The sequence below is a fragment of the Plecotus auritus genome (assembly GCF_963455305.1).
Source record: "Plecotus auritus genome assembly, chromosome: 1".
NCBI lineage: Eukaryota > Metazoa > Chordata > Mammalia > Chiroptera > Vespertilionidae > Plecotus > Plecotus auritus.
In genome coordinates this window covers 73,216,558-73,243,949 of record NC_137770.1, presented here as the reverse complement: position 1 = coordinate 73,243,949, position 27,392 = coordinate 73,216,558, and the positions used below count along the sequence as shown (strand labels likewise).

General features: G+C 54.8%; 2 protein-coding genes across 4 annotated transcripts in view; one reads left to right on the top strand and one right to left on the bottom strand.

Annotated features, from left to right (window-relative positions):
- The window catches only part of LOC308248114 (serine/threonine-protein kinase PAK 6), a 59,910-nt gene extending 38,022 nt beyond the window's left edge, over nucleotides 1-21,888 (top strand). For all 3 annotated transcript variants that reach the window (XM_080668126.1, XM_080668125.1, XM_080668127.1), the window contains exons 4-11: nucleotides 11,482-11,690; nucleotides 12,549-13,193; nucleotides 16,863-17,360; nucleotides 17,484-17,617; nucleotides 17,962-18,088; nucleotides 18,197-18,322; nucleotides 18,781-18,915; nucleotides 20,335-21,888. In XM_080668126.1, coding sequence (XP_080524252.1) covers nucleotides 11,487-11,690; nucleotides 12,549-13,193; nucleotides 16,863-17,360; nucleotides 17,484-17,617; nucleotides 17,962-18,088; nucleotides 18,197-18,322; nucleotides 18,781-18,915; nucleotides 20,335-20,502 — 2,037 coding nt within the window. In that variant the 5' untranslated portion in view covers nucleotides 11,482-11,486 and the 3' untranslated portion in view covers nucleotides 20,503-21,888. The remainder of the gene's footprint in view (nucleotides 1-11,481; nucleotides 11,691-12,548; nucleotides 13,194-16,862; nucleotides 17,361-17,483; nucleotides 17,618-17,961; nucleotides 18,089-18,196; nucleotides 18,323-18,780; nucleotides 18,916-20,334) is intronic.
- Nucleotides 21,889-22,758: 870 nt separating this feature from the next.
- On the bottom strand, nucleotides 22,759-27,236 carry ANKRD63 (ankyrin repeat domain 63). The gene has a single exon (XM_080658645.1). It carries the CDS (start codon nucleotides 26,873-26,875, stop codon nucleotides 25,721-25,723), a length of 1,155 nt encoding a protein of 384 aa, XP_080514771.1. The 5' UTR covers nucleotides 26,876-27,236; the 3' UTR covers nucleotides 22,759-25,720.
- Nucleotides 27,237-27,392: the final 156 nt, after the last annotated feature.

The following is a 27,392-nucleotide window of genomic DNA, read 5'->3' as shown; positions in this document are numbered from 1 at the left end:
GTTGAGCCTGCAACCTGGGCACATGCCCTGACCAGAATCAAACCAGGGCCGCAACCGTCCCTTTTAGGTGCCATCTCTCAGTCCTTAGTGGATGTGCATTGTTACTTCCATCGCCTCAGCCCACAGCAGGCCACTGAGCTCCGAATGCCCTGCCCTGGCCCCTGGCCCAGCCTCGCGTGTCATCGGGTCTGATGCCTGTCTGGGGCAAGGCAGTGTCACCAAAGCCCTGCACTGAACTCTTGCTTGGGAAAGAGGCTCCCGAACAGGAAGGGCAGTAGCAGGCTCAGCGCCCGTGCTGAGCAGCGCGTTCCCTGCCAGGTTTTCTGGCACCCAGTGTGCAGCATCCAACCCGGGATGTAGATGCTGCGAGGAACATGAAGGGCCGAGACATAAAGAGCCCCCAAGACATGGACTGTGCTTCCTGTATCTTGCCCCTTCTGGCATTCTCTTCGGCTCTTCTGACGTGCTTCTCTAGGTGGGGGGGTTGGGGCTGTGTGTGCTCAGGTCTTTTGTGGCGGGCGCAGCATACACTGCGATGCTGGGAGTTCTCATGCCGTGCACAGGACAGTGGCTGAGCACCCATTTGGGACCAGAAAAGGCTGGGTTCGAATCCTCACTTTACCTTTGATCGCTGAGGCAAGTTGCTTTACTTCTCTCCCAACTTGAATGTCCTTGGCGATAAAATGGGGAGGATCATGCTTTCCTCGTGGGATAGTTGTGAGGAGTCACAGCAAGACATGAGAACAGCCCATCAAGGGAGCATGTCTCGCCTCCACTTGTTAGTATTGGAAAAGCTAGAGCTACCCGAGCTCTCCTCGCTTGGAGAACGTGGAGAACGGTCTGACTGTGTGGCAGGACATTGTGAGGCTGTGAGAGCAAAGCAGTGGGAGAACAGTAAAGGCGGAGGGTCCATGGGGGCAGGCAGGGAGGTGGCCCGGGGAAGGGGCCGTTTCTGGAAGGGGATCTGAATTTGGAGGCAGAAACAGCAGCATGCTCCATACATGTCACATGTGGTCACATGTTCCTGGGTGACCCTGGTCACAGGTGTGGCCTGGGGTAGGCAGAGCCTCTGGCTTGAGGCTTTCGATCCTATCTCTAAGTAGCTGTGTGATCTGAGACAGGTCACTTAACTTCTCTGGGCGTGACAGAGGAGAGGAGCTTGGAGCTTGGAGTTGGAGAGATCTGAGTTTGAATCCCAACTCCACACATAACCATCTCAATTACTTCTCTCCAAGCCTTGGTTTCTTCACTTGTGAAACAGAGTCTATAATATCTCCCTCATAGAGCTGTGACCGTTAAATGCAATAGTAAAAAGCACCACCCAGCACAGTGCCTGACATGTACAGTGTGTATCCCTTTCTCATCTCCTCCTTCCTCTCCCCAGCCTGCTGTCATCTTTAAAATGCACCCAGTAAAGCAGGTTTGGCCCAGGTCACAGTGGTATTGTGAACATAAAGAGAGGAGGAAAACAAAGTAAACATAGAAAGTTAAGGCCTGTAAAAATATAACTGTGTGTGTGTGTGTGTGTGAGAGAGAGAGAGAGAGAGAGAGAGAGAGAGAGAGAGAGAGAGAGAGAGAGAGAGGAGAGAGAGACTGGGGACCTAATTTTGTGAGTAGGGGACTCTAGCGGTTCTTGCTAGGCACTGAGAACTCTGTGATGAGTTCAGGCCTCTGCATGCGGAGGCTGTTGAAAATCTGGGCTGGTGAGGAGGTGCCTGGCCTGCGGCCCTCCCAGGAAGGCCATTCTTCTCTCTTCCCTGGGAGATAACCCCGTGCCCAGGAGAGCACAGTACTGTGGACCCAGGAGGGGGTTAGAATTCCGAGTAGAGTGAACAGAGGTCAGAGAGCTCTGGCTTGAGCTGCTGCTGGACCACAGCTCTGCGTGTGCAGGCTGGAGCTGGGCCTGAGAGGCGAGCCTGAGTCAATATTAACCTTCTCCGGCTGGCCAGCCTGGCTCTTTGGCCTCTTATTCAACTGGAGTGTTGACACAAGTGATTGAATGAGCTTTATTATCATATTCTTTTCAACAGCAGCCCCATTATCTCTCCCCTGGGGATTCACTGGGGCCTGCAGTGTGGGAATGATGACAGGGGCAGGGAGCCCAGACATGTGGGCTTATTAAGTGCACAATGCCCTCTGGCCTGCACACACAGCTTCTCCCTAGGCCACTCCAGGGGGACAACAGGACCTGAGCACTACTCAGCATCCTGGGGACACGCCACACTGCAGCACAATGGTCCTGGCAGACCTTATAGAACCCCCAGGCAATGGCAGTGAGGGCCACAGCCTGGGTCTAGGCCCAACCCCTGCAGGTGACAGCTGGGCAGAAAAGCAAATCAAATTCTATCCAGGCCTTTCCCTGGTATATTTTGGGGGGGCCAGGAAAGTGTGCTGGGGTGCCACCTCTCCTGACACTCGTGTCATATGAGGAGGGACAGATGGTGTCCTGGACCCCTGGTGGAGGCTGAGGGAGGACAGAGGCCAGGGGCCCCGGGAAGGGGGAGGAGCTCCCCATCAGCAGATTCCTTTGAGCAGTGTGAGCGCGGGGACAGGCTTCTGTGGGGAATGCCACACAGGGACTGCAGTTTGGGCCAGGACAGAGGGGAGGCCAGACCCCATGCGCGAGTCCCTCAGGGTGAGCACACCCTCTCTTCCGGCAAGTGATGAGCTCAGGAGGGTGTCTAAAATCTATTTGGAAAGCAAGCTAAACTGCATAAGAGCAAGGATTTTGTTTTGTTCACTATGGTCCCTGGGGCAGAGTAGATGCATAATAAATACTTTTGAATAAATGGATGAATAGTATAATTTTATATTAAAACAAACCCCAGAAAATAAAGTTTGAGAAAAATCTTCTGACTGATGAGAATACTCTAATGAGAGGCTGGTTCAGTCCACACTGTTCTCAACCAGGAGCCGAGACCCACAGGCTCTTCAGGACGGGTGTGAGGGATGCGGGAAGAGGTTGGGCAGCCCGACTGCAGAGGTCAGCACGGGAGGGCCCAGCTCTGGGGGTGACAGGGTCCGCTGTGGTCACTCTGTGACTGGATGGTGACAGCAGTAGGGGTGCCTGTCTGATTGCTGTAGAACTCGGGGTTATTCCTCTGCCTCGGTGCCATGATTCTAGAATAGTTCCTTTCCCAAAGCAGCACCTTGGGTGGGCCTGAGAACTACGCAGCGTGGGTGGTGGGAGGTGACAGCCGACCGCAGCCACGTTCACATCAGGATCTGGGTCAGATAGACATGGCTCTGCCCCTTCTTTGCTGCTTGGCTTGGGCAAATCATTAATCTCTCTGAACATCAGTTTCCTCATCTGCATAATGGGCCAATAAACAGTCTAACCTCACAGGCTTGTGGCGAGGAGATTTTGTATGTGAAATACTCAGTGCACAGCCCAGCTGTGTGGCTCAGTGGTTGACTGTCGACCTATGAACCAGGAGATCACGGTTCAATTCCTGGTCAGGGCACATGCCCGGGTTGTGGGCTTGATCCCCAGTGTGGGGCATGCAGGAGGCAGCCGATCAATGATTCTCTCTTATCACTGATGTTTCTCTCTCTCCTCTCTCTCCTTTTCCCTTTCTCTCTGAAATCAATAAAAATATTTTTTTTAAAATTAAAAAACTGCTTAGCGCACAGCCTGGTGCTCACACCAGGCATTCCCTGAGTGGTGGTTACTAAAAACACCCAAAATGGACCCTCAAGCTAGAGCAGATGCTGTCTCTCCTCTCACTGTGCTTGAAGAAGCTGGCGGGTGAAGGAGTCCCTTCCCTGGTCGCCACCTGAAATGCTCAGCCTAGGAAAGAGAGCAGGCCAAGGCCACAAGCCAGAGCTCAGGATCCCCATTCCCTGGGGCCACACTGAGCCAGAGCTCAGCTCTGATTAGCAGGCCCTGAGCCTCCCGAAGAGGAAGCTGGGGTGCGCCCCCCACTCTGGCTCACTGACCCTCAGTGCAGGGCCCAGGGTGCAGCTGCCTCCTCTCTTCTATTCGCCTGGCTTCATTCCTAACAGACAGTTAACCACCTTCCCAGAACTTATCCAGCCAAGCCCACCCGCTTCAGAGTAGCTGCCTGCTCCTTTAGACTTGCTCTCTGGAAGCCACCTTCCCAGCCTGCAGCGAATTCTTGTGACTCCCTTTCGTGGGCTAAGTGTCCTTGCCTTGAAAGGGATCTGATGTATGGAAATAGTGAAACCCACTTGAAGCCAGGCCTGGAAGGTAAGGTGGCTAACCAAGGCAGACACCGCCACTTCCGGTGAAAGCAGAGGCAACAGGTTAGGAGAACAGTTGATGTTGGCTCAAGAGAACTTCTGGAAGTACTGGAGCATGTTAGAGTCACTCCCAAGGGTCTGCCTCAAAGGGCAGCACTCATTTGAATGTCTGAGCTCCAGTCTGAGGTTTAAATGCAGACTCGTTTCTCTGTAGCTGTGTGTTGGATTTGTGGAGCCCTACAGCGTGGTGGCCCTGGCACCCCAGGCCCTGGCAGATGATGGCAGAGGAGAAGCAGTTTGAAAGGGTGACCCACCTACCATGTCTGCTCTGCTTACTCTGTGATGGACTCAAGACCAGCCAAGCCACAGTGCCTGCTCTGAGGGCCACCACCCAAACCCATGTGGCCGAGGAGCAGTAGCATCAACCACAAAGCTCTGCCTACCACTCCTCGAGCCAAGCCTGTGGGTTGCCCAACTTCAGGCAGATTGAGACCCTGTGGAGGGGACCTGACCTTGCTGGAGAGAATACACTCCTGCTGCTTTTGTGCCCTTTTTCATATGTGCCGGGCCCCACAGCAAGGCCACCAGCATGAGCTTTTTGGAATAGTTTACCCACCCTTTGCAAGTCAGAAAGAAGCCTGGTTTCAAACAAAGTAAGGGTCAGCCTGCAAGTCAGGGCAGCCCCAGCTCCCCTGGTTCTGACTCACCCATCAGCCCAGGAAAGAACCTAGCAATCTTGGATGAGGAAGCTGGCCCTCCCACTTCTACACACTCCCATGAGTTTGCTCAGGCTGCTCAGCCCCGTTCCTGTTCATAGAGACTCAGAGAATGAGGTTAACAGCAGCCCAGGGCCCTCAGAGTGGGCATAAAGTGGATGGAGCAGGGACTTTGGAACCACATCTAGGGCCCAGGCCCGACCCAGTCACATCCTGTGACTTTGAGCAAGTTATTTTACTTCTCTGAGCCTCATCTGGATTTGTGAATAATAATAATCCCTACCTACCAGGGTGGTTGTGAGGATTAAATGAATTGATCCTTGGAAGGGCCTAGCACATAGTAGGTGCTCAAGAACAATAACTTCCCTTTCTGTCTGAGTCTCCTCTAACATGACAGTCCCACTCCTCAGTGACCCCAGCCTGTAGTTCCCTGAACTCTCCCACCACCTCTGCCCTCGGGGTTACTGGGTGTGGCAGCACTTCCACCAGAAAACCTCTGCCAGGAACTGCCCAGCTCCTCCTCTGCCAGGCTCTGGCTGGAGGAAGCAGCATCCGCAGGAGCTGTGCCCAGGGAGCCTCCTTCTCAAACTGGTTTGGTCTGGTTCTCCCCTCCCAGCACTGGCATCCCCCTGTGGTCCAGTCATGGGCCAGCCAGCCAGAAAGTACTATCTGCAGACATTCAGAAGAGCAAAGTTCAAAGCATTCCTGTCACAACAATGCCTCCCAGCCTGGGAAAGAATCCTTAGCACCCCCCTGCCCTGTGATGGGGAGAGGTGTCAGACAGACAGGAGGTCACCCTGAATCTGAGCTGGTCCCCTGCCTCTGTCCATTTCTACTGCAGAGTCTCAGGCCCATATCACTTCCTTCAGCTCGGCAGAAGGAAAGGCAGGGACTGGCTCTCTGAAGAAAAATTGTCTCCCTCCTCCCTCCTCCCTCCTCCCTCCTCCCTCCTCCCTCCTCCCTCCTCCCTCCTCCCTCCTCCCTCCTCCCTCCTCCCTCCTCCCTCCTCCCTCCTTCCTCCCCCTCCTCCTTCCTCAGGGATATCTTCTTTGAGGAAAGCTCCTCCACTAGATGAATTGAGTGTGAATGCAAAGAGGTGAGATACTGGGGGCGGCAACTTTAAGGGTTGGCACAGCCGGATTTGGTTTAACACTGCACCCTCAGGGCTGATGCAGCAACCACTCTCCCTCAGCCCCGGGGGGCATTTGGATAAGGTCTGAGGTAGGAACCTGGGGTGGAAGATGGAGAACTAGAAATGGCAACTTGACTGTCAAATCTCAGAGGGAAGGTAAATCTCAGAGGGAAGGCTTGGGTGGGTGGGTGGTGGGAAGAAATCAACCAAAGACCTTATCTGCATATATGTATGCATAACCCATGGACACAGACAATAGGATGGTGGAGGCCTGGGGTGGGGGTGGAGGGGCAGGACCAGCTATATGGGGTCAATGGGAGACAATGGGAGAAAAAAGGGGACATGTGTAATACTTTCAACAATGAAGATTAAAGAAAAAAAAAAGAAATGACAACTTGAGGCCCCCTGTCTGGGCAGGCGGGTGTGCCTAAAGGCATGGGCTCTGTTGCTGGAAGGATGCAGAATGTTTGTGTCTCAGGGTTTCATATCCAATGACTTGGCAACATTAGGTACTTGAGTGGGCGAATGTCTCTTAGGAGCTCAGTCGTCATGGATTGCCCTTTCCTTTCTTTAAAAACAGTTTGCTTTCGCCCTGGCCACTGTGGCTCAGTTGGTTGAGCATTGTCCTATGCACCAAAAGGTCACTGGTTTGATTCCTGATTCCCAGTCAGGGCACATGCCTGGGTTGCAGGCTTGATCCCCAGTAGGGGGCGTGCAGGAGGCAGCTGATCAATGATTCTCTCTCATCATTGATGTTTCTATCTCTCTCCCCTTCTCCCTTCTCTCTCTAAAATTAATAAAAGCATATTTTTAAAATATATATATTTTTGGCCTGGCCGGTGTGGCTCAGCAGTTGAGTATTGACCTATGAACCAGAAGGTCATGGTTCGATTCTCAGTCAGGGCACATGCCTGAGTTGCGGGCTCGATCCCCAGAAGGGGGTATGCAGGAGGCAACAGATCAATGATTCTCTCTCATCATTGATGTTTCTATCTCTTTCTCCCTCTCCCTTCCTCTCTGAAATCAATACAAATATATTAAAAAACACGTGTGTGTGTGTGTGTGTGTGTGTGTGTGTGTGTGTGTGTTTTCTTTAGAAAAGCAGTCTATCATCTTTAAGGAAAATTTAGAAGAGTAGAAAGATGAGGTAGGAAGAATCACTTGTAGCCCACCAGTCAAACACAACAACAATAAATATTTTGCTGTATTTCCTTCAACTATTCATTGCATTCATACTACATTTACAAGTTAATCTTGGTGAAATTTTTATTTTTATTTATTTTAATTTTTATTTACTTATGTGAGAGAGAGAGGAAGAAGGGAGAGAGAGAAACAGAGAGGGAGAGAGATACATCGATTTGTTGTTCCACTCATTTAGGCATTTATTGGTTGGTTCTTGTATGTGCCCTGGCTGGGGATGGAACTTACAAGCGTATGGGGATGACACTCTAACCAACTGAGCTACCTGGCCAGGGCCTAGGTGAAATCTTTAGAAAGAAGCCCAACTCTTAACCTGCGACATTAAGAATTCTGCTTTGGTGTGGAAGAAAAAGGGGTTTTGTGGAAAGTAACCTTACATGGTGATCTGATTATAAATTCCTAACTGGGCAGGTTATGGTGGGGAGTCATACGCCAGCCAGGCCTATAACTTCTTTAGTGAAAGGCTTATCTTTGCCTTAAGCAAGCCCTGTCCTTTGTTTCTGTGCATCTAGGTTAACACACCTTTCGGACCCTCCTTTAAAGCCTGAGAGCATATCATTGTAGCTGTCCTGTAATCCAGTGCCACCTTCATGTGATCCTCCTAATGTTTCTTCCTTACTTGCAAATGCATAAGAGAAGCTGCAAAACTGTTATTCTCCGGAGCATGTCAGATCTTGCTCCCTAGCATATGCACATACACAATTTGGCTCAAATAAACTCTTATAAACATTTTTAAAAAATTCTGCTTTGGACAAAGAAAACCTGGTAGGGGCCCCAGGTAGTCACTCACAGGGGCCCTGGGACAGGAGATGGCCAGACATGGGGTGCCCCCTCTGCTGTCCCCACCACCACTCCCACCAGCTTTATTATTTTACCTTTCACGTTTAGATCCAATTAATTTTGAGGGATGATATGAATTCATTTTCATATGGATATCTAATTGCTTCACTACATTTATGGAAAAGGTCATCTGTTTCCACCATACTGCAGTGTCACCTTTGTCATAAATTAAGTGACCTTGTATGACTGAGACTATTTCTGGATTCTCCCTTCTAGTCCATTGGTCTAGTCATCAATCTTTGTGCCAGTTCCACGCTATATTAAGTAATGTAGCTTTATAATAGACCTTGATATCTAGTAGCGTAATCCTCCAACTTTGTTCAAGATTGTCTTGGCTCTGGCCAGTGTGGCTCGGTTGGTTGGAGCGTCATCCTGCACACCAAAAGGGGCGGGTTCTATTCCCAACCAGGGCACATACCCAGGTTGTTGGTTTAATCCTCAGTCAGGGTGAATGCAGGAGGCAGCCGATGGATGATTCTCTCTCATGTTGATATCTCTCTCTCTCTCTCTCTCTCTCTCTCTCTCTCTCTCTCTCTCTCTCTCCGCTCTCTAAAATCAATTTAAAAAAATTTTTTTAAGATTATCTTGGCTATTCCTGGTTCTTTACATTTCTCTGTACATTTTAGAATCAATTTCTCAATTTCCACCAAAGAAACACACTGGGATTTTGATTGAGATTAAAATAAATCTGTAGGTTAATTGGGAATAATTTACATCTTTACAATATTGAGTCTTTCAATTTATGAACATTTTTACAATATTGAGTCTTTCAATTTATGAACATTCTTTAATATCTTTCATTATTTTATACTTTTCAGTGTAGAAAACTTGCACATTGTTCATTAGATTATTCCTAGGTGTTTGATACTTTCAATGGTATCTGAGGTTTTTTTCCCCCTGATAACACTTCTGACATCAAATGAGAGAGTTCTTTTCTTCCTGTGACCATTTCTCCAGCTTGGATACCAACTGGGTGTTCAACAGTTGAGTCCTTTTCTCAGGCCTTTCTGCCTCTGTGGAGAATGTTCTGGAATTGTTGGGATAGCCTCAGGGATCCTAGAGTCATTTAGATGATTTGCTAAAGATTCTGTCCCCTGCAAAAGCTGGGTCCTTGGGCTGGGCAAGGGAGTTGGGGAGAGAAATGTTATTGGGGGGAGGAAGTATTAGCCAACTTTTCTATTCTTTATTATTATTATTATTGCTTTCTAGAGATAGAGGAAGGGGTGAAGGGAGAAAGAGACATCAATCTGTTATTCCGCTTATTTATGCTGTCATTGGTTAATTCTTGTATGTGCCCTGACTGGGGATTGAACCCACAACATTGGTGTATCAGGACAACGCTCCAACCACCTGAGCTCCTGGCCAGGGCCTTAGCCAGCTCTTCTTTAACTCTTGGATGTGTCCCTGTATCTCCAGAGGAGTTAACAGAGTTGGGGAATAGGGTGAAACCATCAGCTAAGCTAAGCCCAGGATAGAGGGTCTGTGTCAGATGCTGTGAGGACAGACTGAGGGACGAAGACCCTTCTGTGGCCAAAGGCTGAGAGAGAGGAGATTAAGTTTTATCAAAGTTTCAAGAGTCAACATAGGGGAGAGTTGTTGAGGGCCTGAGGTCACAGAAGTCAGGCCTGTCCCCTTGACAGTTTAATCTGAGGTCGGGGTTTGGCATCACTCCCAGACTAGTATCTGCTCACGTTCCTACATCTGTAGGGCCCTGAGCTTAGAGACAGGAATACACAGAAGTAACACAGCAACAGGAACAGCCCCCATTTACTGGGAATCTGCTCACTTAATACTCCCCAAACCCTCGAGATATATTTTATTAACCCCGTTTCATAGATGAAGACCACTGAGGGCATTTAGATTAGTGGGCGACTCCCTACAGCTCACCTGCCACTCAAACAGGTGTATGTCACTCTGAAGTCCTTGGTTCTTGGGGGTCCTGCATAGGGGGCTTTGCCTGTAGCGGGTGCTTGGTGGACTCTTGAACCTTAAGGTCCCGAAAAGTAGTTGACACTCCAAGGGGTATGACAGGGACTCAGATTGGTTCACACCTGGTGAACTCTCGTCGGGAAGCTGTGGCTGTGAGCCGGCAGCCTTTCTGAGTGGGCGCCAAGTGCCTCCCAGGTCTGTGACCTACTCTGGAACCTGCTAAAGTGCCCAGGAAAATGCTGTGTCCAGAGCAGCAGCCAAGAGGAAATGCCCCAGGATCCGAAGATACCCCAGACCTACGGATAGATGAATGACCCAAGCATTCAGGGAAACTAACATGCTTCTTGAAACCTAGAAGTGACTTTTCCAGGTAACCTAAGAGCCCACTGAGTGTATTTTACCACGATAAAGAAAAGTTTTAAAAACCCAGTGAGCTGCTTCACACACAAAAGCCTTCAGTGGGCACCCTGACTCACATCACATGAGGACCCGTCAGGGACTCCCTGAGGTGAGGCTGGAGCCGCTTCCAGTCTCCCTCTCTCCAATCCGCATGCCAACACCACTCTGAGCTGCTGAGGGACCTCACCAGGGCCTTAGAAAACCCCACATCAGCAGGGAGAGGGAGGAGGTTGGCTGCAAGTGATGTTTTGTACAGTCAGAGTTCTGAGACCCAGAAAAGAGGCCCAGGGGGTGGGCTCTCTGTTGCCTGGAGAGCTTTACCCCTGAGACAGCCCCCCTCAGGGCTTTCCAGAATTAGGACGGAGCGCCTGGTAACAGGAGGGTCCCAGACGGAGCAGCGTGTCTGTGACTCGGTGGGTTGTCTTTTTATGGACGTTGTGTATAAACACATGAACAGGTTTTCTGTCATTGAACCATCCTGGGACAAACCCTAGTTGATTGTGAGAAAACAAAAACAAACAAACTGTAACAAATTATTGGATTCCACTTGCTGGTTTTGTTTAGGATTTTCACATTTATGTTCATAGGTGAGGTTGGTTTAAATTTTCCTTTTCTTGTACTAACCTTGTCTGGTTGAAGAGTCAAGGTCATGCTCACTTCATAAAATGCACTGGCCGGCTTTCCTCCCTTCCCCCCTTTTTAATTCTTCGACAGTGGACGATAATGGTAATGGGCTTTGGGTTTTATAAGAACACCCCCCCAGAGTCTGCCTGCTCGACAAGGGATGTGCACAGACAAGAAGACAGACACCTGTTTTCTTTAGTCTGTTGCCTTAAATATGGTGCTTTTGTTGTTTGTGGGACCCTCTGCTGGGAGCTAGCCACTTTCCTGAGGAAGTAGAGATGAGGGATGAGGGGAAGCTCTGGGCCCAGACAGGGGAGATGTGCTGCGGGGAGAGAGAGCCCAGAGCCTGGTGCCCCACCACCCTCTGCAGCCACCCCTGCTCCCCGGGCCCAGGCTCCTGGAAGCCCTGCAGGAGCTCAGCCTGCCCCTCCCACACAGGCACCATGTTCCGCAAGAAAAAGAAGAAACGCCCTGAGATCTCAGCCCCACAGAACTTCCAGCACCGCGTCCACACCTCCTTTGACCCTAAAGAAGGCAAGTTTGTGGGCCTCCCCCCTCAATGGCAGAACATCCTGGACACTCTGCGACGCCCCAAGCCCGTGGTGGACCCTTCGCGCATTACGCGGGTGCAGCTCCAGCCCATGAAGGTAAGGTGGGCGGCGGGAGAGTGAGGCCAAGCGCAGCCTCTCCCGCTCCACAGATGCCCTGGTCTGGCCAAACCACAAAGGCACCTGGAGGAACCACCTAATTACCAGCTGTCAATTAGCCGCTGTTTTCATTCCCTGCTCATCAGCCCTGTGTCTCCCTGGGTAACCCAGGGAGGAGGAGCCTGGGGAGTCCTCTAAAGGGTGGTAGGGTTGCCAAATAGAGCAAATAAAATGCAGGCTGCCCAATAACGTTGGGATTTCAGATAACAACAAATAATCTTTCTGTATTCAGCGTGCCCAGGTAATATTTGGACCTGCAGCCCCTGTGGGACTGGGGGATTTAGCTGTGTGGGTCAAGAAGGGTAGACCCAAGAACCTGGGAGGGGTTGGGGTCAGGATTTAGAGGCCACAAAGCCAGTGTGTGAGGAGGAGGGCCCTGGCCTCGTCCCTGCCTCCTCAGAGGGCTCTGCACATTTCCCAGAAGGCCACAGGCAGAGCTGGAGAATGGTAGGGGGCCCCGGGTGGCCCCGTCTCGATGGTTCCCCTTAGCTCCCCAAGCTCAGCTGCCCACACCATTTGGCGTTCTGGATTGTAACCCCGTGGTTACTCACCTGTGTGCCCTGCTAGACTGAGAGCCCCATGAAAATGGGCCTTTTCCCTGTATTTCTGCACGAGCACAGGCCAGATCTGCCATGGGCCCCGGTAAATGACTGAAAATTTAAGGAATGGGGGGATGACACAGCAGGCAAGGTCCTTAGGTGTTCCTCCTCAAGGTCCCTGGGGAGGCCCCCGGGCCTGGTCCGGCTGCCCTCCCTGCCGCGAATAGGTCATTCACCCACGCTCTCCTCTCTCCTGCAGACTGTGGTGCGGGGCAGCTCTGTGCCCACAGACGGCTACATCTCGGGGCTGCTCAACGACATCCAGAAGCTGTCAGTTATCAGCTCCAACACCCTTCGCGGGCACAGCCACACCAACCGGCGGCGGGCACAGTCCCTGGGGCTGCTGGGGGAGGAGACCTGGACTGCCGACCCAGACATGTACCTGCAGAGCCCCCAGTCTGAGCGCACTGACCTCTACCTCAGCTGCAATGGGGGTGCACCGGCAGGCCGCCGGCAGGTGCCATGGCCAGAACCACAGAGCCCACGGGTCCCGCCCAATGGGCTGGCCACCAAGGCACAGTCCCTGGGCCCCGCCGAGTTCCAGGGTGCCACACAGCGCTGCCTGCAGCTGGGTGCCTGCCTGCAGAGCACCCCACCTGGCACTTCACCCCCTGCAGCCACGGGAAGGCGTGGGGCCAAAGCTGTCAGGCATGGCTCTGAGGAGGCCCGGCCACAGTCCTGCCTGGTGGGCTCGGCCGCAGGCAGGGCGGGCGGGGAGGGCAGCCCCAGCCCCAAGACTCAGGAGAGCAGCCTGAAGCACAGGCTGTTCCGGAGCATGTTCCTGTCAACTCCTGCCACAGCCCCGCCGAGCAGCAGCCAGCCAGGCCCTGCACCACAGAGCAAGGTAGGTGAGCGGGGCTGCCTTCGGGCACTCTCCGCAAGGCCGGGAGGTGGCCTGGCAGGCGTCCACTGGGGAATGCACAACACGTCAGGTGCACAGGCCCTGCCTGGCCTTCCCCATTTACGGGGTTGGGTTGGGGACAGCATGAGGGAACAAAATAATCAAGAAACCAGCTCAGCCTCAACTGAGGATTCTACCCTGAACCAACTGAGTCCTCGTCCTCCAAAGGCTTAGCATGTGTGAGTCAGGCTGTGAGCCAGGGCGTTTTCCTGGGGGCTTCAGAGGAGCTATGTGCACCCAGCTTACACTCCTGCCCCCTGGGGGGTGGTTGGCAGATACCCCCCGAAAAAGCAGCATTTAAAAAACATATATTTTTATTGATTTCAGAGAGGGAGGGAGAGGGAGAGAGAAAGAGAGAGACATTAATGATGAGAGAAAATCTTCGATTGGCTGCCTCCTGCACGCCCCCTACTGGGGATCCAGCCTGAAACCTGGGCATGTGCCCTGGAATCGAACTATGACCTCCTGGTTCACAGGTCGATGCTCAACCACTGAGCCAAGCCGGCCAGGGGAAGAAGACAAACAGTATTTTTAATCACAAAAGCCCAGACCTTCCCCTGCCCCCAGTGCCCAGCAACCCCCACCCAGGCTCCAGCCGAGATAGGGGCTCCAGCACCCGGGAGGAGGGCTCTCCTGCCTCCCTCTTCTCAGACCGTCTTTCTGCCTCCATCCCTCACCGGGCCCGACCTCCTCTGAGGCTCCGCTGAGGCTCCTGCACTGCCGCTCCCTCCGCACTCAGCTTGCACTCAGCTTGCGCCTCCTCCGTGACCGTTCCGCCCGCCTGCGCTTTCTTTAGCATTAACATTTCTGGAATGACTTATTCTCAAGTTTGTGTGCCGTTTGAAAGGCGAGAGGATTGAATTTGCCTGCATCCGGAGTAGCAGGAGGACTGCCTTGGGCTGTGTGACAGTCTAAAATGCACATATTTCTCTTAAAGAAAGAAAACGGTGAAGGGGGCCCTCGCAGTGACATTTCTGGACAGGCAGAGAACAATGTGCTTCTTACATGCCCTATGGCATCCTGTCTGTGGTAACATCCTTTCCCACTTTCGTCAGTCAGAAGCCTGAGTCAGAGAGGGTGAGACAGCCAAGGTGTCGGGAGTGCTCAGGGAAGGAAGGCACAGAGGCCTGGCTCGGGGCTTCTCTGTCTTGGCAGCCACTGTTCTCTAGCTCCTTCCCGAGGGGCAGGCAGAAGTGAGCTTAGGCGGCAGCATGAGACTCCTAAGTCAGACCTGAGAAACGGGTGGCTCAGTGATGGCGGCTCCCCGCCCTGGAGGACGAGCCTGGGTCCTCCCCCTCAGTGATGGTGCCAGCTGGTCCAGCCTGAACGTGGCTGGGGAGTTTGGAGAGTGGCCTGGACCCTCAGCCTTTCTAAGTCAGCACCAGCCCCAGGCACCCAGGGAAGGCTCTGGGCTTTGTGCACTCCAGCCCTGCACTGGGACCAGGACAGTGGGCTGGGATCCCCTGTGGGGTGGGTGTCTTGGGCTTGGAGATGCCACAGCTCCAAATCCAGCCAAGTGCTTTCCTTCTCAGCACTGTGGGCACATGTTTCTAGAGAAAATCTCTAAGCCAGGCCTGCGCCACTCTGAGCCAGGGCTTCAGCCGGCACTGTTGACATTTGGATCAGACGATCCTTTGGCGTGGGGGCTGTCCTGTGTACTGTAGGATATCTAGTAGTGTCCCCAGTCTCTACCCACTGGACGCTAGCAGCACCCCACCAATGGGACAACCACAAATCCTTCCAGATATTGCCAAATGCCTCTTGCGGGGCAAAGTCACCCCTAGTTGAAAACCACAGCTTTAGACAAATTGCCTCAGACGGGAAGCCCCAGGAACCCCCAGACCAAGCCAGCAGCCAGCACTCTGCCCCTCAGCATATGCCAGGTGCTGGCTCTGGACACTCACAGCAGCTCCCATGGCAGCACTGGTGCCCGGAAGGTCAGGCTGCCAGTGGCCTTGTGTGCCAGGAGTGCCTACAGGAGGCCTGTGGCCCTAGGGCTCTGGGACTCAGCCCAGACAGCTTGGTCTGTGGTCACTCACTTTGGCTAAAGAGCAAAAGAAGACCTCAAGTGGCCCCACCACACCACGTTCCTGTCCCAGGCCATGTCAGTGCGGGGCTCTCAGCTCAGTAGGGAGGGACACCCTGACCCTAAACAAGGCCTAGGACTGTGGTGGGGCGGAAGCCCAGAAGCCTGGGGCGGGGTGCTGAAGAGCTTGAAAAGGTGCTGGATGAGCCAGGAGGGCCTGAGGCCCAGACTTAGAGCTCCCCAGCCCAAGCAACTCAGCCCAAGCGGACTGCTTGAGATTTCCTGGAAGCTGATTCAGCTCCAGGAATCAGGACAGGGGCCCCTGGGCACCTAGACAACCAGATGTGATGGGTTCTGAGAAGTTCCGAGAAGCCTCTGCAGCGCCTGAAGGTCCCCTAGGTTATACAGGGCCCTCTCCCCATGCCCCCTTTAAAAACACAAAATCCTCACCGGGCTGGTGTGGCTCAGTGGTTGAGCTTCAACCTATGAACCAGGAGGTCACGATTCAAGCCCTGGTCGGGGCACATGCCCAGGTTGCGGGCTTGATCCCCAATGTAGGGTGTGCAGGAGGCAGCTGGTCAGTGATCCTCTCTCATCATTGATGTTTCTCTCTCTCTCTCCCTCTCCCTTCCTCTCTGAAATCATACAAATATATTTTTAAAAAACAACCCACAAAATCCTTAGTCATGTTGCACATGCCAGCTGCCTGGGGAGAACCCCAAGGAGGGGATCATTTCCTGGCTGGGCTGGCAGGAGAGCTTGAACCCAGAAAGGCAAGGAGCCTCAAAGGGTTTCAGGGGTGGGCCCAGCCTACCTCTCAGCGCCACCTTCCCTCCCTCCCCACAGGACAGGCCTACCTTTCCTTCCTTGTGGGGGGTCCTCAGGCAGGAGTTTCATGCTTGGGAGCAAGTGGAGGGGCTCCTCTGGGGAGCCCTTAGAAAACCTCCCCGGGATCCCTGCCCCCAGAATTGGGTTTGGCTGGACCTACTCTCCTGATCCCAGATTTCTCTGCTCTGGAACCATATCCCCAGCCCCGGGGGGAGGGGAGGGGGCGGGGCGCGGGGCTGGAACCCCCCCCCCCCCGGTGGAAACACAGCTCTGTGGGCCTCTGTGGGGAACACCACAGGGCTTCTTCCGCCTGCGGGGGCCTTGGGTGGGAGAGCCGTGGGAGCCACTGCCTCTGACCCAGATTCCCCAGGGAGCCCTGCAGCAGAGGGGGGACTGCCTCCCAGTGGCCTCCCTGGGGCCTGGCTGTCAATTCCCCAGGAAGAAACACCCAGCACAAGGGCACCCCAGGGACTCTGCTTTTTTTGTCTTCCCAGGAGCAGGCAAATTGGATGTAGAGAGCTCTTGTTTGGTCTGCTCAGCTGGGAGCCATGGGGGGCTGGTTTCCCGAGCAGAACTGTGGTTTGGCTTCAGCTCTGTTTGAAAATCTTTGCTTATGGCACCTCCCCAGTTTGGTGTGATGCCCTGCCTAACCCTGCCCATGTCTTGGGGTCCTAGCAGCCACCCCCTGCCTCTCGGAAGTTTGCTCCAAACATTCCCCCAGTGAAACCCCTTTCTGTGTCTTTCTTTTTTCCCTGCAGCCCAACCCCTCATTCCGGCCACCACAGAAAGACTCCCCCACAAGCCTGGTGGCCAAGGCCCAGTCCTTGCCCTCAGACCAGCCCATGGGGACCTTCAGCCCTCTGACCACCTCAGATACCAGCAGCCCCCAGAAGTCCCTCCGCACAGCCCCAGCCGCCGGCCCTCCTCCAGGCCGGTCTTCCCCTGCTGGTTCTCCCCGCACCCGGCACGCCCAGATCAGCACCAGCAACCTGTACCTGCCCCAGGACCCCGCAGTAGCCAAGGGTGCCCTGGCTGGGGAGGACACGGGCATCGTGACACACGAGCAGTTCAAGGCTGCACTCAGGATGGTGGTGGACCAGGGTGACCCCCGGCTGCTGCTGGACAGCTACGTGAAGATTGGCGAGGGCTCCACCGGCATTGTCTGCCTGGCCCGGGAGAAGCACTCAGGCCGCCAGGTGGCCGTCAAGATGATGGACCTCAGGAAGCAGCAGCGCAGGGAGCTGCTCTTTAATGAGGTGGGAGGAGAGGGCGGATGCGGGTGGGCATCTGGGATGGGCAGTGAACACCAAGCCAGGCTGTTCAGGTGAAAGCAGGGCAGTGGGTCCTACCGGCACTCAGGCATCCCCACCTGCCCCCAGGTGGTGATCATGCGGGACTACCAGCACCTCAACGTGGTGGAGATGTACAAGAGCTACCTGGTGGGCGAGGAGCTGTGGGTGCTCATGGAGTTCCTGCAGGGCGGGGCCCTCACGGACATCATCTCCCAAGTCAGGTGGGCAGCTGGAGGGCTGGGTCCCAAGTGCTGGCTGCCCCACCATTGCCCTGGAAGGGTTCCAGGCGGCCTCGGGCCCAGCAGACTTGGGGAAACTATCCGATCGTCCTGAGCTCACCTGTCTGTTTGGATTCATAGACCCAAGGGCCTCAGGGGAGTGGGAGGGCAGGTGGGGTCTAGCCTAGGCCCAGGCCCATTTCCACCAGGGCTCTGTCCTACCTGAGATCCCACACACCAGGCCCAGGGGCGGTGGGGCCTGGTACCAGGGGCTCCCAGCCCGTCTGTCCTACAGCCCAGCCAAAGCTAACATTCTCTCCCGACGGGGTCCTGCCTTCCCTGTCCAGGCTGAACGAGGAGCAGATCGCCACTGTGTGCGAGGCCGTGCTGCAGGCCCTGGCGTACCTGCACGCCCAGGGCGTCATTCACCGGGACATCAAGAGTGACTCCATCCTGCTGACCCTCGATGGCAGGGTAGGACCCTCCCCGCCCTGGCACACCCATGCTCCCCACTGCCCTGCTCCCAGCATAGCTCCCCCTCCTAACTCACCACTTCCCTGTTCCCTCTTACCCCAACCCCAGGTGAAACTGTCAGACTTCGGATTCTGTGCTCAGATCAGCAAAGACGTCCCTAAGAGGAAGTCCCTGGTGGGCACTCCCTACTGGATGGCTCCTGAAGTGATCTCCAGGTCTCTGTATGCCACCGAGGTAACCACACCCTCCATCCCCAGTCCTCCCGGAAGAGGCGTGGGAATACACAACTCTAACACTTTTGGCCCCGCCCATCAAAAATAACCCTGTTTCTCAGGTTCCCACTTAGTCAACCCCCTGCCTCACTGCCCTCTGTCCCTTCATGGATGCATCTGCTCTTGCCTGTGACTTTGCTGCCACAAACTGGTCTCCAAAATGCTAGTCCTCAGCTCAAGGGCCAGGGGTATGGCCAGGCTTCCCCATGTGTGATGTCCTTTCTCAGAGAGTGGCTGACAGCTGTGTCCCTAGTCAAGGTCACTCATGCAGGAAGTAACTGCCCACAGGGCCAGTGGCCAGGAAGGAGGTCAACTCACTAAGGAGAACTGAGACCAGCTGTGGCCTCCCCGGACTGCAGCATGCTGCGACCAAGGGGCCAGACTCTGGCTAGTGGAGTCAGAGACATTTTCCTCCTGCAGGTAGATATCTGGTCTCTGGGCATCATGGTGATTGAGATGGTGGACGGGGAGCCACCCTACTTCAGCGACTCCCCAGTGCAAGCTATGAAGAGGCTCCGGGACAGCTCCCCACCCAAGCTGAAAAATTCTCACAAGGTCAGTTGGTGCATAATGTGGCCCCACAGACGGAATACTTCCGGAAGCTCAGAGGACCAGAGCCAGGCCCCAGCCCAGCCTCTCCCTTTCACAGAAGCCAGAGGGTCTGGGATCCTGGGAGTGGTCCCTCTTTCTCCATAAGAAACCTGCACCTAGGTGTGGAGCCACATCTATAAACAAACTCCCATGGTCACTCCGACAAGTGTCTACCTGCAGGGATTGATAGGAGCCCGAGAGAAGGGACAGCAAAGCGTCCAGGAATCTCTGATGCTCTGGAGAAGAATCTAGAGAAGCTGAGCAGGAACACCTCAACCCCTCTGTCAGGGGAGCCATACCATGTCAGTGTCCCCTCCCCCCACCCCCCTACCCCGGTCTATTGCAATGAATCGGCTTGTCCTCCATCACTGCACATTCTGACCACATCTGAGCTAGTTTTTCCCTTAAAACCTGCGTGTGTGTGTGTGTGTGTGTGTGTGTGTGTGTGTGTGTAACCCTTTTCAACCAAATCCAGCCAAATCAGCAGGCCTTACACGCCGGTCCCCCTCCCCCCTACTTCACCCCACCCCTGGCCAGGTCAGCACAAAGCTGCAAAATGGCTCTGCCACCTAGTGGCCAGAGTGAGAAGTGTTCCAGAGTGTTGAAGCGCTGTCCCCAAATGGGGAAGATCTGTGGCCCCAACACAGCTAGATGGAAGGACAGATGGTAACACCTCAGAGACAGCTGGTCCTTGGAGACCACTGCTGACCACAAGATTAACAGGGGAGAGTTCTAGTTGACTAATTCCCCAGAGGAGGTAGCTTTCTGTAACAGACCAAGACTCAGCCTCTCCCCAAGATATTGGCTCAAAAAGAACTAATATAAGACTTTGACTTAGACTCTAAGTCTTAGAGCAATAAAGTTTCTTGTTCTTTTCTATTTTCCAAAAACGCTTCTTCATCCCTGACCCCTTTTGTCCTCACTAAAGTCCTATGAGGCAGACAGAACAAGGACATTAGCCCATTTTGCAGATGAGAAAACGGAGGCCTAGAGAAAATTGCAATTAGCCAGAGATTAGCGATAAACCCAGAACTGGATCACTGGTACCAATCCCATGGCCCTTTCCATGGAACCTGAACGCTGAGAGACCCCAAAGAAACAGGGTGTGGAATGGTCTGTATTTAGAGCCCAGCTCCCCGAGCACTCCAGGTGCCCTAATCCCATTGCTCAGCAGCACCCCCTGGAGGTGATCTGGCCACTTTTCCCGGACTAATGCTGATTTTCTTTACCTACTTGATAATCCCAGAAATGCTGAGCCTGGGAGGAAGCAGGAAGTAAGAAAAGAAAGAACTTAAGACTTTCAAATGATGGTGGGATTAGGCATATGGGTCACCCCAAAATGACTGCAAATTGTAGCTTCATCTCACTGCCTTGTCTCCACAGGTTTCCCCAGTGCTGCGAGACTTCCTGGAACGGATGCTGGTGCGGGACCCCCAGGAGAGAGCCACAGCCCAGGAGCTCCTGGACCATCCCTTCCTGCTGCAGACTGGGCTCCCCGAGTGCCTGGTACCCCTGATCCAGCTCTACCGCAAGCCGACCTCCACCTGCTGAGCCCACCCCGAGTGCGCCTGCCACCTGTGCCCACAGGCAGGGGACACGGGGCAGCCAACTCGCTGCCAGGGCCTGCTTGCCTCATTCTCTCAGTATTCTCTCCAAAGATTGAATGTGAAACTTCCCCCTCCTGCCCCTCTGCCCACTGGGCCAGGCCGGACCTGCCCCTTAGTCTCTCCCCCTCCCAAGAGAGTCCCCAGTTGCCTTTGGGACGATGGAGACCCCTTTTTCAGGATGACCCTTTGTTATTTGCACAGGGATATTTCTAAGAAACACGGAGACCAGCACTTCTGGCCACTACAGCCAACACAGCAGAAAAGGTTGCTGCGTGTTTTTTTAAGGCAGCATCCCAGGCCACCCAAGAGGGCAGAGTGTCTGTCTTTACCGGGACACTTGCTGTTCTCAGCTCTAGTTCCTAACCCTGATGTTTCGAGAGGGCCATGGGGAAGGTTTTTATTACCTAAATCTATCTATCTTCCCTTGTGTCTGACTTCCTGAAGGCACAGTCCCACCTGCACCTGCTTCCCGACCCGCCTGCACTGACAACATGCAACACTCTCATGCACAGCCTGCTCCGAACTGTGAACAGCCTGCTTGTAGGCCCTGGGAGCAGAAGGGACATTTTCTGGGTGACAGAGAAATAATGGGGTTGGTGGTAAAGGTGGTGTCACTTTACAGGATGCAAGTGCTCGTGTGTGTGTGTGTGTGTGTGTGTGGTCACCCCGACAGCCTGGCCCCTTCAGTAAGGCTTCCTCATCCTCTTTCCCACTAAGTTCTGCTCTGAAGAGACCTGCTTCCTTGGCCTGGCTTCCCATCCCTTAAGTCCCGTGTCTCCACCTGACCAATGAAGAGGTTTGTATTGAGGCCGACACATCCGGAGGGCTGGGCAGCTTTCTGAGTTTCTCCTGTACTGTGGGGTCGGAGCCTAAGTATGCAAGGATGAGGAAAGAAACTTCATTTTACCTGTTAGCTTCATCTCAATAACCAGGACATCAGGGACCCTTCTTTTCAAAATCCTGGTCTGGGGGAGGTGAACCAGCTCCCGGGGTTCCATCATGTCCAAGAGACTGGGCACCCCATTTGTGCAAACCATCTGCCCCTCGTTGCCTCCTCGGGCACCTGTCTCTTGTCCTCCTTCCTTCCCCACCTTCAGGGCAATTGTGAGACAGGGAAGCCCAGGGAAGAACTCCAGGTGTCTGGACCCAATCTAGATCATATTTTTAGATTCCTCTGCTCCCTAGTGGCCTGATTTGGGGCAAAAGAAAAAAAAAAAAAGAAAATTACAAGGACTTTTTTAAAGGTCAGTTTTAAAAACAAAAGCATCTTCCCTAGAAACTTTTGTGAATTGTTTGCACTTGTGCCTGTTTTAAATTAAACTGAGTGTTCAAAACCTGGGACTTCCTGTTGTCTCTAGGAGTAGAGCTAAGTTGTCTTTGAATGGACACTCTGTAGTGGGTGTCTAGTGTGGTCCTCCTCCTCCCCAATGGGAGCTTTCCAGTGGCCACGCTAGTCCACAGAAAACCCAACTCCCTGGCGGTGTGTGGGCAGAGAATGGGGGAAACAGGAAGTGAAATACCCTTGGGACTGAAAGAGCAGGGAAATAGGCTCCTTCCCAGGGGAGAAGAGCCCAGCAAGGGCCAGGGCCGAGCATCTGGCTTGCTGGCCCTACATGGGCTCTGGGGGCAGCCACCAGGGCTGATGACCACTCTCGGTAGCAGCTTCTCCCTTCCCGTTTGCTTCTCACTCCCCGGAAAGTCAAAGGCTGCTCTCCTCGAACTGTCCCTAGGAAGGGCCTGGAACTGCTTCCAATGAGAAAGCTGTCTCCGTTTTGAGGGAGACAGGAGTTTGGATAGTGCAGTGGCTGGAAATTAAGAAACCTGAGCTCTAGTCCTGGGATTGAGGTGAGTGGATGAAATTATCTTGAAACTTCTAGCTCTGACACTGATTCCAGTACTTTACTTCCTGAGAGTTAGTAGCTGGAAGCATCCTACTGCCTAACCCAGGGCTCACTGAAACCTCCTAACCAGGAGCAAGGAGTCATGCAGACCACCTCCTGCTCCCCAAAGCATTCCCAGCTAGATAGCTGCCCTGGTCCGAGGGCCCTAGTCCCACCAGCTCAGCCGGAAACAGCACCTGGGTCTTACCTTCTGGAGGCAGCCACAGAGGGACCCATGAGGCAAGTGTACCACCTACCCTCCCACCTCTCCAGAGGGAGCCCGCAGTCAGGAAGGCAAAGAGAGGCCAGTTCTTGAAACTGAACAATACTGGATTTATTAATTATTCTTTTGAGTTCTAATAGTCCTTCCACCACACAGTGTCACCCCAAAAGCATGTGCATACATCAGCCTCACACAGACCAGTTCCGAGTTTGATCTTAGAGGACCAGACTCCAGTGGCATGGGTAACGCTTCACAATGACAAAAGCAACGAGAATTGATGTTTAGAGAGTCTCTTCTAAAGTGGAGAGAGCTAGAAGGAATCCCAGCCCCAACGCCCTTGGGGATGACAATGAGTGGAAGTTTAAGTTCTGCACGGAGCTGGGCCTGGTAAGAAATCTGCAAGAACAGCAAGTCAGTCAGACACACAATTCAGTTCAGACAGGAACAATCGGCTGTGGTTTTTCAGGAACATCACGTTCAACCACCCAGCCCTGGGCAACTCCACGAGAGCAGCCTTCATGGTTGCTTACCCGATAAAGAGGGCACAAGGTGACATTCAACCAAAGTCCCGTAAGTGACACTTGGAAGATACAGCACACTCAACACAATGTGCAACGCAGACCTCATGGTGTTTTGAAGCCAAAATGCTTGTATTCTTACGCCATTAGAAATGTCATGAAAATTAAACACAGTTGGAATAAGTGAGCAAGCAAGGATCAGAAAAAAAGGAGTTTGCACTTGGGGTGTCCATCCCTCCCCAGATCCTCTCCCTCTAGCTTTTCAGGAGCTTCTCTATTGTTTACCCACCACCCAGACCGTGGGATCCCAGATGTTTGAGAAGAAAGAAGTGAGGAAAGGGCAAAATGTCCCCCAAACAAAAGCAAAGCTCGTCAGACCAAAAACAGTGCATAATCAGTAGGTTCCCAAGGTTCAGCAGTGATAAAGGAGGGTTTGGGGGCTCCAGTTTTTCAGAAGACAGCAGGACCGCTCAGGACACAGAACTTTAACTTGGAAGATCTTGGGGTCTTTAATGACCGGGTCTGGGTTCCCGCTACTCCAAACGCGAAGTTTTTGTTCATTGTCCCTCACTTCATTGCTGTGAAATGACTTCAAGTATAAGGATTTAATATATTACAAGAGTTTGAGGGTTCCATGGGTAAATGCACACGGAGGGAGAAGTAGACAGTAGTGATCCCAAATAAAACTCTAAGTCCAAACTCCGAGCTAGGGCGCAGCGAAGAGAGCGCAGCGCTGCCACCAGGGGGCACCAGAGATCACGTCCAGTGTAGGGGCGCTGGCGGCCTCACAGGCCTGGAAAGGTGGAAGGATTGGGGAGTTACCAGACATCTACCTCCACAAGACCAGCTCCTCACCCCCAAGCCCAATTTCTCAGCACCGGTCATTCTCTCTCTGGGCAGTTCCCTTAGAGTTACTGGCGAGAAACCTTCCGTTCTGCAAAGACGAGCAGATCGACGTCTTGTAAACACCCCTCTGCTGGTAAAAAAGAGGGTGCACGTTCAACCTTCGGGGTTCACAGAAAGAGCCCCCACGCGCCTCTACCTGACGGGCTAGGTGCGCAGATACAAGTGCTAGCGCTTCCGCAAGGTCCTAGAGCACGCGATTCGCCAGACCCGCCCAGGGCGGTGAGGGAGAGAACGGAACGAGGACCAGGCCGAGGGGAAAGGGCTTTTAGCCACCTCTCTGCGGTTGCCTCTGACTCACTAATCTGCCCAGCAATGACGCGGGGCCGAGCCTGCGTCCCACGCGTTGGAGCAGAAGCAGGGGTCCTTGGTCTCGACTTCTAGCATCCATCATCCGCCCTGCCCTCCATTAACAGCCCAGCGAGAGGCAGGGGCCTTTTAACAGCCCCCCTCCCGGCTCTTGCCGGAGTTTGATGTAATTTAAACCCGGGCCTGCGGCTCGTGTGGGCTTCCGACTCCCGCGCGCCGCCGTTTAACGTGGCAAACACTTCAGTCAATTATCCCCCTCGCGGAGCTTCTATTTAAAGAGACATTGTCAGGTTCTTAAGCCTGGGATCAGACCTGCTGCTTTCTGCTTCATATACAAAGGCTCAAAACACCAGCACTTTGAGGATTGGAACAAATACAATTAAGCAAAACCTTCGCAACCGTTCTACCCTGCAGGAGCACCCACGTGTGGGATGCGGGAGCTGGGAGGTGGTGGGGGCGGGAGAAGTGCTTAAGTCCTTTTCATTTCAAGCCTCTGAGAGCCAGAGGAAATAGGCTGGGCCATCAAGGGTGAGACCTCAAAGATGGAACTCAAATATAGCCGGGCCTGGGGATGGGCTGGGTGGGCGCTGGCTGGGGCAATGACCACACCTTGTCAAAGAAGTTGAATTCTGGGTGGGCCTCGGGAAGAGGTGGAGGAACTGCAATTACCCAGAAGCTAGTTCAAGGGACAAAAAGCAGTCAACTCCCAGGGCTCTGCCACTTCCAAAATAGGCTTTCATTGTCCTGGGGCAGGAGTTTCTCCCCAGAAAAATTTAACCTCTTGACTCTTTCCTAATCAGCCCTAGTTTCCTAATGAGGCCCACCCAGGTGCTCCCCTCCTCCAACACTTAAGGGGATGGGAAACTTGGGTCGTGTGTGGCATTATTGTCAACATCCCTGGGAGAGGGGGTGGCTAGGCCCTTGTACAGGTTCAGTCTTCGGCCTGGCTGCCTGGGTGTGGGGAAACCTGACAATGGGAAGGAGACCAGGCAGGAGCCACAGACTCGGGACTGAGCCTTAGGGTGGAGGAAGGGGCGGGGTCCATCTTCCTGGGAGGCTGTAGCCCATGGAACCAGTCTTCTACTCCTCCCTTTCCAGGACAAGAAAGGCAGGCTGTAGGGAAGGTGAGACTTGGGCAGGGAATACCGAAACTACCAACAAGCACAAAAAGAAATAATAGGGGTCCCTTTCAGAGAGAAGGCCACTCATCTTGGCAGTGGGGTCAGATGGGAGGGAAACTGCCAGGAAAGAGAGGACCTGGAAGAAAGAGAAATCCCAGTGGAGCAGAGACAGGCAGGTGCAGGGAACTCGGCTCGTCCTCTATGCTCTTTACCGCTGATCATGCAACACCACGGCCTCCTCCGTGCCTGCCTGCCAAGGCTGGGGCCCAGGCGTCGAGTGTGGCACAGCATTGGCCTCTAACTCCGGGCCGCTCTCGGGCCCCGGTGCCTCCCCGACCAGGCTGGGGATGTCGGGAGCTGTGGAGCGTCGGCGCAAACCCAAGCGGCCAGAGCCCGGGCCGCCCTCGGGGTGGGGACTAAGGCCGATGGGAGCTTGCGCCAAGGTCGGAGGCGGCGCTCCCTCCAGCACCTCATGCGAACGCCACCGCCCGGTCCCCGAAGACTGGGGAGAGTGTGGTCGGGCCATCAGGGCTCCCGCCCGCAGGCGAGCTGCCTCCTCCTCGGTCACAGCTCCCAGAGCCAGACTCATGCTTCGGCCCAGCTCGGGCCGCTCGCCCCCCTGCGCCCGGTGCCGGCCCGAGCTCTTGCCCCCAGAGCCAGCCTCGCCGCCGTGACCATGGCCGCCGGCCGCTCGCGCAAAGCGCGCCAGGAGAGGCCGCGGTAGGCGGCGGGGGCTCGGTCGTCGTCGCTCCGGGCTTGGCGCAGAAGCCGGGCGAGCAGGGGGGCTGTCGGAGTTGGAGCCCCGAGCCGCGGCGGCGGCGGCGGCGCGGCCCCAGGGACCGGTGAGGGCCTGCACGCAGGTTCCGTGGCCGCGGGCGGCGGCCAGTTGCAGCGCTGTAAGGCCCGCACGGTTGGTGCGGTCGAGGCGCAGGCCGAGGCGGCGGAAAGAGCGCACTAGGAACTCGAGCACCGCCCCGTGGCCGCAGGCCGCCGCCCACATCACTGGGCTGTTGCCCGCGGAGTCGGCCGCCTCGGGGTCGCCGCTGAACTGCACCAGCAGCTGCACGGCGTCCAGGTGGCCACGCTCGCACGCCAGGCTGAGAGCCGTACGGCCACGCTCGTCCCGCAGGTTCACGGCCGCACCCTGCTCCAGCAGTAGTCGCACGAAGCGCGAGCGCAGCGCGGGATCCGGCAACCCCACGGCCACCATGAGCGGCGTGCGGCCCTGTTCCGCGCGGCAATCGATGATGCTTCGGTCCAGTGCATCCAGCACGAAGCGGGCCAGGTGCACTTTGCCCGCCTGCATGGCCTCCAGGAAGGTGCGCGTACCCGCTCGGGGGCACAGGTCCTTGGGCTTGAGCATGGCACCCGCCGCCGCGCCCAGGCGGCCCGGCAGCTCCGCACGGGGGCGCCCCTGTTCCCGCGCCCCACCGGACTCTGGCCTCCGCGGTGCTCTGGCGTGGCTCCCTCTCCGCGTGGGCGGCTGCGGCCGAGGTTCCTGAGCTTCCCACTCTTGTGCCCCCACTGCTCCCGCTGCCCTGCCGCAACTGCGCCGCACGCTGCTCCTTCCCTGGGCTTCCCGCCCGCCTGGAGGTGTAGGTTGCTCGCTCCTCCACGCTCCGCGCCTGGCCCGCCACGAGATGACTGGAGCCGAAACTCTGCCCCTCCTGACTCTCCCGCTGTTTTCCTCGTGTCCGGCGAGCCTCAGTCCCCCGTGGCCTGGAGCCGCGCCACTCACCCGCACTCGGGGCAGGCCCCGCTCCCCTGCTGAGACGGTGGCGCCCGCCTTCCGCGCCTGCCTCTAGCCCCGGCGGGGCGCGCCTCTCCTCAAGCTGCTAGCGCCGCTCCTCCGCCTCCTCCCCTCTCGCGGGGGCCGGGCC